This window comes from Propithecus coquereli, unplaced genomic scaffold (assembly GCF_000956105.1).
Source record: "Propithecus coquereli isolate 6110/MARCELLA unplaced genomic scaffold, Pcoq_1.0 Scaffold503, whole genome shotgun sequence".
Lineage (NCBI taxonomy): Eukaryota > Metazoa > Chordata > Mammalia > Primates > Indriidae > Propithecus > Propithecus coquereli.
In genome coordinates, this window is record NW_012150875.1 from 2,025,600 (window position 1) to 2,038,194 (window position 12,595).

Here is a 12,595-nt window from a genome sequence, read left to right on the forward strand (position 1 = left end):
CAAAAACACAAGCAGTAGCAGTGCTATTTATATTAAGATGTATACATACATTTATTTACTTAGTCTGTTACAGCTATTTTTATGTGCCATCTATGTACTACATGTAAATATACAGGTAAAGATATTTGAGCAGCGTAGAGAAAATCAGTGAGAGAGGCAGACAGACACACAGAAATATCTAGTTCCTGGAAATAAACAGCAGCGATATCTGCGGTTGTCTCTGACGTAGAGAAAGGCCCAGGGGACCGGGCTGGGGTGATGGCAAAGCTTCACCTGGCACAAGTGCTTCTCTGGAACAATGAAACCATTATCTCCTGAGCACAATTAGCAAAGTGGAAAGAAAAAAAAAAACACAGAAATGGTGATTGGAGAAAAATGTCCTTAATATTCCACTTTCAGCTGCCAGAAACATGAAGATCTCACATATACTTCCCTGTAAAGAGAGGTCTCAACCTGTTTTTTTTTTTTTCTGTGTTACTCTTTCACAGAAAGGAATGATCAGACGGAGCAGGAAGAAAGAAGAGAAATCAAGCAGAGATTGACAAGAAAGGTACTATGCGCATGCTATTTCCTGATTAGTAAAGGTGGACCTAGAGAAGAGCTGCTGTTGGGATGGGTAATGCAGGACGTCACTCTGTGATAGTGACTGATGTTTTTCTGGACAGTATGGCATCAGTAAATCAGAATATTGGTTCAGCAACAATGAATTAACTCAAAATGCAGTGTCTGTTGCTACATCCCAGTGTGTGACTCTGACATTCCCTAGGGATTAGATCCTTCCACAGCACCGCAGAGCTTATAGGGTCAGTACACTCCAAGTGACGTTTCTACTTATTTCCAGGTGGAAGCCAGAAGTTGAATGGGCATTTTCTTACTTTGCACAGTATCTAAGAAAAGCATACCTGGGCATAATGTTTTAGTTACTTATTAGGCTCATCACATTTGGTCACCTTCAATAAGTCTAGAAGCTCCCTGAGTGTAGAAAACTTTATTAGCATCAAAGGTTTGTATCCGTGACTCAAATCGTTACAATTTACCGTGGTGCCAATACAGGTAGCAACTCTGTAAACTTTAATCTACTTTTAAAACCCTGTCCATTTCTAAATTCGAGTGTTCTTCTGTTTCCTCCCCTCCACTGTGCTCCATAATAATGAAATTCTGTTCTACTTGAAGTTAACAATATCCTTCCTGAGCTTGACATATGCGTTGTAGTAGTTAGCATTATAACTTTATCAGTACTTTTAAAAACTTATCTAATCATACTTAAAAAGAAGCTACTGATGCCATAAAATTTATTCTAAGTTAATTCATCTACCATTCCTTGAGCCTGTGCTGTGTAGTATTGGGGGTGTGAATCCTTCTGCTGAAACGTGTTGGAGGAAGGGGGATTGTGACTTAAGAGTACAGTATGTAATTTCAGCCCTTCACAGCGGAGATTGTTTGTATTCAGGTTATATTTCAGTTTCAGAGTTTTATTTTTCTTTACAGAAATGTGCTGTTTGTTCAGAGTACTTCAAGAAAGCTAGTTTGGCATGTGATACATAACCATGATGATTTTTTATTTTAGCTAAATCAGAGGCCCACCGTTGATGAATTAAGAGACAGAAAAATTCTGATCCGATTCAGCGATTATGTGGAAGTAGCAAAAGCGCAGGACTACGACAGGAGGGCAGACAAACCCTGGACAAGACTGTCAGCCGCAGATAAGGTACAGAACGGTCTGTACTGGTTGGGGGTGTTGTACCTTGCAAGAAGGGCAAAACATGCCATGCTGGGGAGCTTATTCTTAGACAATGGGAACCATCAGCTATTTAAATTGAGACTATGTCTTCACTGGATACTGGTTTCACAAAGATAATTCAGGGTCAGAGTTGAGCAGTGGTTCTCAATTAGGGGACAGTTGTGCCCCTAGGGACACTTGGCAATATCTGGAAACATTCTTGGTTGTCCAACTGGGGTGCTATTGTTATCTAGTGGGTAGAGGATGCCACTAAACATCTCATAAGACACAGAAAAGCCCATACGACAGAGAATTATCCAGTCCCAAATGTCAAGATTGTGGAAATTGAGAAACTGTTATCTATGGGATGAATCAAAAGTTGGCAAGGCTGGTGTGAAAGAGATCAGCTGACAAATTTAAACAAAAAGAGCTACGGTGGGAACAGAGAGGAATGGAATCAAGTCAAGAGGCATTCGGGAGAGCCTCTACAGCAAATATAGAGGAGGTTCTGGATTCTGTCCTGGACTTGTCCAGTCTGCAGTGTCTCAAGGAACCTCCTGAGGTGTCTGAATGGTTAGGAAGAAAGCAAGGAGGTGGTGGGGCACAGAGGCTCTGGGGTGAAGTAGAGTCAATGGACATTTACAGAGCACAGAGAGGGCAAGTTCTTGTCCATGGTCAAATGCTATTGACCAGCAGGATTTAAGGCTGGAATGTCTATAGTCTTTCTTTCATACTCTTTTGGCCCGAGTGATTTTCAGAATACGTAAAGCCATTAGAAAGAGAGACATTATACATTCAGCCAAAGAAGTTGCTAATTTTTCTTCATCTTTATGTGCCAAGTGTGAATACAGGAGCTTACAAATGGACATGGCTATTGCATCAACTCGGAGGAATGACTGTTGGAGTTGGCTGCTCTTGGTTATTTGTAGTTGATGTGCTCAGAGGATCACAGTGATAAGGGGAGAAGGAAAGTATCTCTGGCAGTCTGCAGATGTGTTTGAGTATGGGAATAATATACCCTTGACAATCTTAAAGCCTTTTTATGTCTGATGTTCTAGTCTCACTTGGCCCCTGGTGGGTTTATCTGAGAGAGAAGTACATGATGAAAGTGGCCTTGGGAAGATGAAGGTGGCCAGATGAGAGGCCCTAAAGAGCACTGAAAAGACTATGATGCACAGCCCACCCCTACGTCATGATTAAAATGTAGTTTTTCAAATGGCAGAAAACATAAATGTATGCTGAAGTTAGAATGACTTCTTTCTAGACTATCTGACTGCAAAAACCAAAGTTTATCAAAAGCTGACCTTACTCATTATTTTGGTTTTCCTACTTCATTAGTTCCCTAAGCATGTGCTTGGTCCTTCTATTAGGTAGGCACAGGGGGAAGGAGGAGTTGTCTTCCTACTGCAGCACAGCAAATTAATTTACTAAGGACTTCCTGAATACTAGTCCTGGCCAGAGCAATCAGGCAAGAGAAAGAAATAACAGGCATTCAAATTAGAAAGGAAGAAATAAAATTGTCCCTCTTTACAGACGACATGATCTTATACCTAGATAAACCTAAAGGCTCCACCGAAACACTCTTAGATCTAATAAATTCAGTAAAGTTGCAACATAAAAAATCATTAGTGTTCCTACACACCAGTCACAATAGTTACAAAAAAATAATAAAACGCCTAGGAATAAATTTAACCAAAGAGAGGTGAAAGACCTCTACAAGGGACACTACAAAACACTGATGAAAGAAATTAAAGAAGACACAAACAAAAATGAAAGACATCCATGCTCGTGGATCATAAGTAATATCATTAAGATGACCATACTGCCCAAAACAATCTATAGATTCAATACAATCCCTATCAAAATACCAATGTCATTTTTTGCAGAAATGGAAAAAAAATCCCTAAATTTTCTGTGAAATCAAAGAACAGCCCAAACAGCCAAAGCAATCCTGAGCAAAAAGAACAAAGTTGGACACATCACATTACCAGACTTCAAAATATAAGACTATAGTAACCAAAATAGCATGGTATTAGTATAACAGACACATAGACTGATGGAACAGAATAGAAAACCTAGGAATAAATCCATGTGTTTAGAGTCAACTGACTTTTGACAAAGGTACCAAGAACATAGACTGAGGAAAGGACACTCTCTTCAATAAATAGTGCTGGGAAAAATGGATATCCATATGCAAAAGAATGAAACTGAACTGCTGTCACTCACCAAATACAAGATTCAACTCTTGGTGGATTAAAGACTTAAATAGAATACCAGAAACTACAAAAATACTAGAAGAAAACACAGGGCAATCACTTTAGGACATTGGTCTAGGCAAAGATTTTATGGCTAAGACCTCAAAAGCACAGGCAAAAACCCCCAAAAATAGACAAATGGGACTATATTAAACTAAAAAGCTTCTGTGCAGCAAAGGAAACAATTAACAATCTCTTGAATGAGAGAAAATATTTTTAAACTATTCAACTGACAAGGAACTAATATCCAAAATATATAAGGAACCCAAACAGCAGTTAAGAAAAAACCATACACAATCCTATTAAACAGTGGGCAAAGGACATGAGTAGACATTTCTGAAAAGACAACATACAAATGGCTAACAGATACATGAAAAAATGCTCAATATCACTAATCATCAGGGAAATGCAGATCAAAACCAAATGAGAAATCACCTAACTCCAGTGAAAATGGCCTCTATCAAAAAGTCCCAAAACAACAAATGCTGGTGTAGATGTGGAGAGATTGGAACACTCTTACACTGCTGGTGGGACTGCAGATTAGTACAACCCCTGTGGAAAGTAATTTGGAGATATCTCAAAGAGCTAAAAACAGAATTACCGTTTGATCCAGCAATCCACTAGGCATCTATCCAAAGGAAAAAAAGACATTCTGTAATAAAGACATCTGTACTCCAAAGTTTATGGCAGCACAACTCACAATTGCAAAGATGTGGAAACAACCCAGTGACCATCAATACATGAGTAGAGTAATAAAATATGGAATATGTACACCATGGAATACTACTCAATTACAAAAACCAATGGTGAACTAGCACCTCTTGTATTATCCTGGATAAAGATGGAGCCCATCTTTCAAAGTGAGGTATCACAAGAACGGAAAAACAAGCACCACGTGTACTTGCCATCAAATTGGTACTAACTTATCAACACTAAGGTGCTCACATGGTAGTAATATTTGCTGGATGACAGTCAGGTGGGAGGAGGGTGGTGGAGGTGGTAAACTCACAACTAATGGATGTGGAGCACACTGTATGGGGGAAGGGCACGCTTGTAGCCCTGGCTTGGGCAAGGCAAAGGCATTATTTGTAACCAAAATGTTTGTTCCCTGGTAATATTCTGAAATTTAAAAAAAATGAGTAAGATAGTCTAAATGCTGAACAAAATATTGTTTCTTTTTTTTGCTATGTATTACAAAGTAATAGAGTCAGCAAGTATTAGGAGTGGTTGTTAATCCATGAACATGATACTAATTTCCTCTGTTTACTTTTTGATGTCCTGAAAATCAATTGTCCTGTTTTTTAATTTCAGGCAGCAATTCGTAAAGAATTAAATGAATACAAAAGTAATGAAATGGAGGTACATGCATCAAGCAAGCATTTGACAAGGTCAGATTTCTGTTTATACGAATTTCATGATACTTTTCATGATAACATGGTATGTTTTTAAAATACATACAAAAGCCACAAAGAACTATATATCTAGCTAGAAAAATTCAGCATTTCTGCAGAAAACTATTGAATAGAATGTACCTCAATTAAATATGCTGTCCACTCCCATGGTTTCTTACAGGGCTTGGTGAAAGATGGTATGTGGGAGAACAGTATTACACAAGTCATTGGTTTATCTAAGTAGTTAATGTATATTGAAGAAAATATCAAAGCAATGAAAATAACTTTCCTATATATTTAATTTCCCTCCTCTAACATTCAGAATTCCTCCAATGTATAGAACTTGTCTATTTATTTATATTTAGATGCTGTGAAATTAGTCTCCACCTTCCCATATACTTTTAAAATTATAATTCACATCTTTAGCATAAGCCAGTATTCCTCCAAAGCTGAAAGAGCATGTTTCCTCAGCAAATATTTGACTACCTACTATTTGCCAGGCACGCTGTAGGTGCTGAAAATGCGACCACTAATATGGTAAAGGAAGTTCCCATCTGCATGGAGCTTCTAGTCCATTGTGAATATATCGCCTGTTCCTTCCATAATCCAGACTTTTCCCACCATGGGGAATACATTCTCTGTCTGTGCTGCTATATACAAGGGATGATGCTGGGCTTCGGGGTGATTACAAAGTCGGGAAAAGATTTACTTCTCTTTACTTAGTGAGCAGTATATTCTTTATTTCCCCTTCTTTTTCATTCCATGACCAGTAGTAATTATTGGAAGTTCTCACACACCGTTAATCTAAAGGGTATGACTAAAATGCAGCCAGACTTCGGTTGCAGCTGTTGCTTTGTCCTCTGTCCTCTTACCTGAAGATGCTGAAGCCCCGAATACAGAGCGAAGGGAAATCCTCCATGTAGTTACCTAATGGATTTCTCTCCTTTTCTATTTGTCACAAAGTGGCCACTGCAATTACTATTTAAAAGATTTTCTCTGTAAGCTCAGTGTAGCTATGGAACAGAAAACAGGTACAGTGGAATTCCATCTTACCCAGTGGTTTCAGGGTGAATATATCAAGGAGGAAGGGGAGGGTGGAAGGACAGGAGAAAATAATGCAAATAATTTTTAAACTTTTAGATGTTTCTTCCCATGACTAACCTACTTTTGGGGAGAAATAGATCATTTTATTTTTTATTTATTTTGAATGGGTCTTAATGAATGTTGAGGAAATATCTCCAGTAAGATATACACAATTACTTTTAATGCTCATTCTGTTTTAAATAGGATATAATGATTACATATTCTATGTATGGTAATCTCAATTTAATACATTTCCCTATTATATGTTATTAAAAAATGTTTACTAAAGATGTTTATTTCTCTCAGAAGTTCTTGATAGCTTTCTTAGATGACAAAATTTTAAAGAATGAGCCCAATACTTGAACATAAGAAAATAATTATATTTACACCATATTTTAGCACTTCATATCAATTTAAAAGCCAGAACAACATTTTTAGTTATATAAGATTTTCTTGAGTGTATTTAACATTACTATGAACACATTACTAACTCTATAAAAAAAACCCCATAACTCTAATTTTCAATAATTTATTAACCAATTCATTATTTCTACTGGTTTAGCAAAGCCCCGGCCTTTCTGTGTACTTCAAGGGTTTAAATAGCAGCTTTCAAATGAAGTTCTAGGTAGTCCTAAGAATTCACCATATATTTTGGGGAACAAGGGGGACCTGAAAGTTGGGAGCCCCCAAGACTCCATATTACTTTAACCAGAGCAGCTCCACCCTCATGTTTTACACATTGGCCTCTGAAAGCTTTTAATAGCAGCAAATTGATTTGTGGACAGTTTTTGGCAATTTTAACTGTTAGAAGTGTATAACCTTAAATTCTTTGTTTTATAATCTCTAGATTCCACAGGCCATAGAGATTTTCTTCTGAGAAGAATTTGTGTTTAATTTTTGATACCAACACTGAACATTCATCAGGGAACTTTCCTGAAGTTCAGCTCAAGACTACCTGCTGTGTTTGTGAGAAGAGCAGGATCACACACACAGGTGCAATCTTGGCCACACTTACCTGCCAGAGGAGTAACCAGAGGACACACTTCCTTCTTTGTTGTCTGAGGAGTGTGAAATGTTGGGGTCAGTTAAGACCCAAAGTAACTCTACCAGAAGAAAACTGTCGTTTGCCTTTCAACCTTGTTTTACAGCTCTGCAGTGTGATGGAGGATGGGCGCCATGCATGTGCAGGCTCACCACTCCCAGGCCTCCCCTGACCTGAGGGACACGTGACACAGTGTCATTCAGTATTATGTTGAAAAGACATTTTTATCTTGATCACAATTAATTTGAAAACTCTTTAAGTTCATGTTATACAAAATGATTTACTGTATTATACTTTTTCTTTTTTTTATATAATGTCTAACAAAAAATACAGATGCCACATTTTGATTCCTGTTAATTTTGTTCTTTAATTAAATGATTACTTATTGCAGGAAATTAACCCAGGCTTTACATTTTCTTGGGGTTGGGATGAGTGAGATCTTGGAACAGGGATCTGTGAAACAAGTGAGGTTTTACTTTTGAACCATCACATTCCAAACACATGAAAGAGAATTCCAACTTTTGTGTTTTCTGTTAGTATATATGGTCTGTGCCTTGGAAAATCAAATCATCTTTTTCAAGTTAATTTAAATTTATGTATCAATTAGTATTAAATAGTGCATTTAACCTAGAAATAAGCAATAACTTGTTGAAAAATTCTATCAAAGTGAACATTATGCCCTCTTTAAGAGTACTTTTAAGTTCACATGTGTAAACATTATTAAAAATACATATAAGAGACAAAGGTTTAGATGAAGTAGAGATTATAAAGAGAGAAAATTTACCCCAGCACAAAGGAGAAAATTAATGTTGGCACAAAGGGGGAAAAAGCTAAACAACAATAAATGCTCCTGAGAAATATTTTTACTTGGCTTTTGAATAAGTGTCCTTATGGAGATGAAACTTCCCTCCCTCCCCCTTGGTACACTGGTGAGGCAGGAAGCACAGTGGCTTGGAGGAGGACTTTAGGAGCTTATAGAACCTGTCTGTGCTTAAATCCAAGCTCTGCACATTCAGCAAGTTACTTATTTTTTTCCATAGGATGATCATCTCTCATAACATTGCTAAATGTCTAAAGGAGATAAAGTAGCTGAAGTGCTGGCACAGTGCTCTCAGCACATTTAGGCATCCAATATTAGCTACTGGTATGGTTGCCAGGCAGCACCTGGAGCAACTGAGTGTACTCTGTGACTTTGTTTGTTTGTTTGAGACAAGGTCTCACTCTGTTGCCCGGGCTAGAGTACAGTGCCATCATCATAGCTCACTCTAACCTCGGGCTCCTGGGCTCAAGCAATCCTCTTGCCTCAGCCTCCCAAGTAGCTAGGACTATACAGGCACATGCCACCACACCCAGATACATTTTTTTCTATTTTTTGTAGAGACACGGTCTTGCAGTGTTGCCTGGGCTGGTCATAAACTGCTGGAGTCAAGAAATCTTCCCACTCAGCCTCCCAAAGTACTAGGATTACAGGTATGAGCCACCATACCTGGCCCACTTACGGCTTCTTAACACATGCACTAACTCATTGCTTTTCACTCTTTCCTTTTCTACTTTAAGACTGCTCGTGGACTCAGGTGCCCACAGAAGCTGCTTAACCCTTGTAGCAGCACTTGTCTGAAGGGACTTGTGATCAGTCCTAGATAATAGCAGACATACTACTAATTGAATTATAGTTTCTTTATAAGAAATTATTGCTATGGTTAAAAATTCCAGCTCTACCTCTTACTTGCTCTGTAATCTGAGAATTACTTGACTTCTCTGAGTCTCAATTTGTCTGTGAAATGAGGTATCTAAATCCTTTCTAATTAGATGTCAGTTAATTTTATAAGCATTTACAATATATGTATATTTTACATGTCTTCTATGATATTCATAACGCATTGTTAGTGGCCAACCACCAAAAACCTTCTTTTCTATTTTAATCTATATATTAGCAGCTCCCCCTTTTTATATTTTATTTGGAGCCCAAATTATTTAAAACTAAGATTTCAATCTCCCACACATAGAAATATACTTACTATGAAACCAAGAAAGAGAAAATGCACTACTGTTCTAGAAACCACCCTGGCCTCCAAAGTACAAAAGATTAGTACTACGTAGAAAAGAACCAGACAGAGCCTATGGTTAGAGATGAACTGGTAGATGGGACGTATATTTAGATTTTTTGCCCAAGTAAAGGCTCCTAACGGATAACAAAACTAAAAGTTAAGGTAAAGTGTAGGATAGCCAAAGGAGTGTTTAGATTGGTTCAGACTCAAAGGTTGGAAGATATCCTAAAACTAGCAGACATTTTCATTTAAATAAAATTTTTGGCAATAGTATCTAACTTCTACCATTATATTTTTATTAATGATAAACTGTAAGTTGTACTTCTGTATTTCATGTTCTTATCAGGTATTTTAAGGGTTAAGAGATAAAACTGAATCAAGTATATTTACTCTGTACTACACATTACATTTCAAATCTCTCTCAAGTTAGCTGGAGGAACAAAATAAAAAGCAATTCATAAATCACATGGTACTAGTAATATACATATGAATATAAATTTGCATATGTTGTATAAATTGGAAAAGTTATCTAATTAAGAGCCTGAAGACTTAGAACTTTCTGCCTTATTCAGTAACAGAGTATATGAATTATTAGAATTCTTCACTAGTATTGAATAATGAAGTTTTATGCTCCTATTTTTACAAAAACTAAAGTAATAATATTTAAATCATGAAATTCTGTTTTTAGGGAGTTTAAAAAATTTTTAAAAACTTTATTGGTAGCCGGGAGCGGTGGCTCACGCCTGTAATCCTAGCACTCTGGAAGGCCAAGGCAGGCGGACTGTTTGAGCTCAGGAGTTCAAGACCAGCCTGAGCAAGAGTGAGACCCCCGTCTCTACTAAAAAAAAAAATAGAAAGAAATTAGCTGGACAACTAAAAATATGTATAGAAAAAATTAGCCGGGCATGGTGGCACATGCCTGTAGTCCCAGCTACTCGGGAGACTGAGGCAGTAGGATAGCTTGAGCCCAGTTTGAGGTTGCTGTGAGCTAGGCTAATGCCACGGCACTCACTCTAGCCAGGGCAACAGAGTAAGACTCTGTCTCAAAAAAAAAAAAAACTTTATTGGTAATTTTATGAGAGGAAATTATCTCTTCTAGAATCAAGTTTTAAGTTAATGTAATAGGGGTACTACTACATCATATGACTTTGTAAAAAGTGTATCTAAAAATATTTAAAGGGACTTTGAAATTATGTCACCTAAGTAATTTTGGGACAACTGAAATGGAAAAAAATACCTAACATTGAGAGTTCCACCTTGTGGAAATATATGGTAATTACAGGCCCAAATTCTATTATATATTGAAGGTAAAGTCAAAGTTTTTAGCTATATATCTACAGTTCTTCATAAGAAAATTCTAATTCAGAAATGCAAAATCCTAATTGTACTGTTAAAACTACTAGTCCCACGTTTCCAATACTCATTTACCCAGCTATTTTCTAGAAACCTTTTTCTCAGGTTTTCACATGAGAACATCTCAGATGATATTCATAAGCAACTGAACATATGAAAATCAAACTGTATAAAAAATGTTTTCAAAAAGTGAATTCCTATAAATTGCATGTGCTTATTTCTCTGTAAATTTATTTATAATGATATTAGGAACATACCACTAGTTCCTATTCAGACAAAAAATGTTAGAATGAACAATGCAAAAGCTGCCAGTTATCAATTTTATCGCTCTATGAAAACAGAGCAGTGTTTTATGTTTAGTGTAATTTAAAAAAAAAACTTTTTAAAGTCTCTAATATCAATTGTAAATCTCCTTAAAGATGTGCAGAGAAATTCTAAAAATTATATTTTCTTGATAATAAGCAACAAGTGAAACCTGGATATGGTAGTATATATGCTAATAATTTGATATTTAAGGTTGCAAACATGTATGCGCACTATTACCTTCTAAATGCAGTTTATTCCCTCTCAAAGATACATATACTGAATACATTATTACAGTTCAGGTATGTACCCTAAAATACAGGTCTATACCACCAGTCCATTCCCTGCTTTCCACCTATCCTGCTGCTTGGTCATAATGGTGACACCTGGTGTGACCCAAAGCATAGTCTTGGGAACCACCTACCATCTTGCTCCAATGTTTACATTCCAAGTTAGATTTGGTTTTTGCTATTATTTACTACTTTGTTTATTCTACTTTATTCATAGCATTTATGATTCCTTCCATGCTTACTTCAACTTTTTATTAGATATGTTAAAAAATTAGAAATAAGTATAATACGTATTCATGTACACTGTGCCTGGGTTAACTGTTAATTGATGACAACAGAATGGCTAAAGAACTTCCTCCAGCAACTGTGGAGCACCACACTAGGCAGTGAACTCGGAGGTGGCAGAATTTATCAATGCAGACTTCAAATTTAATGTGGAATTAAACTGCTATATGAAAACCTTACAGTCTACTATCCATTTAAAGGACATACTGGCCTTTTAAGTTGGTTTTGGCCATCCATCATTATCACGATTGGTGTTTAGATCACTGTAGTAGTGACTGCAGAGTTTAGTATTTAGGTTTCTACCTGGCTATACTAATGCTGTAAAATGTTTTTTCTTTTCCATGTGCTTTTCCATATGTACTTCTGGAACAGTTACCACTTTACAGCTCTATTTGGTTGAGGACACGTGACAAACCTATACCAACAAGGTGTCAGATTACAATTCAGGTAAGAAATTTAAGTCATTAGCTACAATGATCATTTATGTTTAATATGTTGAAAACAGAAAAATCAAGATTTTTAGCTCTACTAATTAATATGCTCATTAGCCTCTGCTAATGCAAAATGGATTTAAATCACTACTTCTGTGAAACAGTAAGATGAATAAAAAATTTATATAAAGAACAGAGTTCTGACCTTCAAAATTTTCCCTCTAAATTTGGATCTGAAAACTACAGCCTAAAGACCAAATCTGGCCGGCCTTTGCTTTTGTTTCTTAATGGACTGTAAGTTAAGAATGGCTCTTATATTTTTTAATGGTTACATTTGAAATGGTTTTGTAAGTACCTACATGATATCCTTAAATTTGCCTTTTGGCCCATAAAG

The 12,595-nt window shown here is 36.6% G+C and overlaps 1 protein-coding gene across 1 annotated transcript in view; it reads left to right on the forward strand.

Annotated features, from left to right (window-relative positions):
* The window catches only part of PHACTR3 (phosphatase and actin regulator 3), a 199,233-nt gene extending 191,343 nt beyond the window's left edge, over positions 1-7,890 (forward strand). Inside the window, exons 11-14 of the mRNA XM_012656471.1 lie at positions 489-550; positions 1,568-1,708; positions 5,287-5,363; positions 7,297-7,890. Coding sequence (XP_012511925.1) covers positions 489-550; positions 1,568-1,708; positions 5,287-5,363; positions 7,297-7,312 — 296 coding nt within the window. The 3' untranslated portion in view covers positions 7,313-7,890. The remainder of the gene's footprint in view (positions 1-488; positions 551-1,567; positions 1,709-5,286; positions 5,364-7,296) is intronic.
* Positions 7,891-12,595: the final 4,705 nt, after the last annotated feature.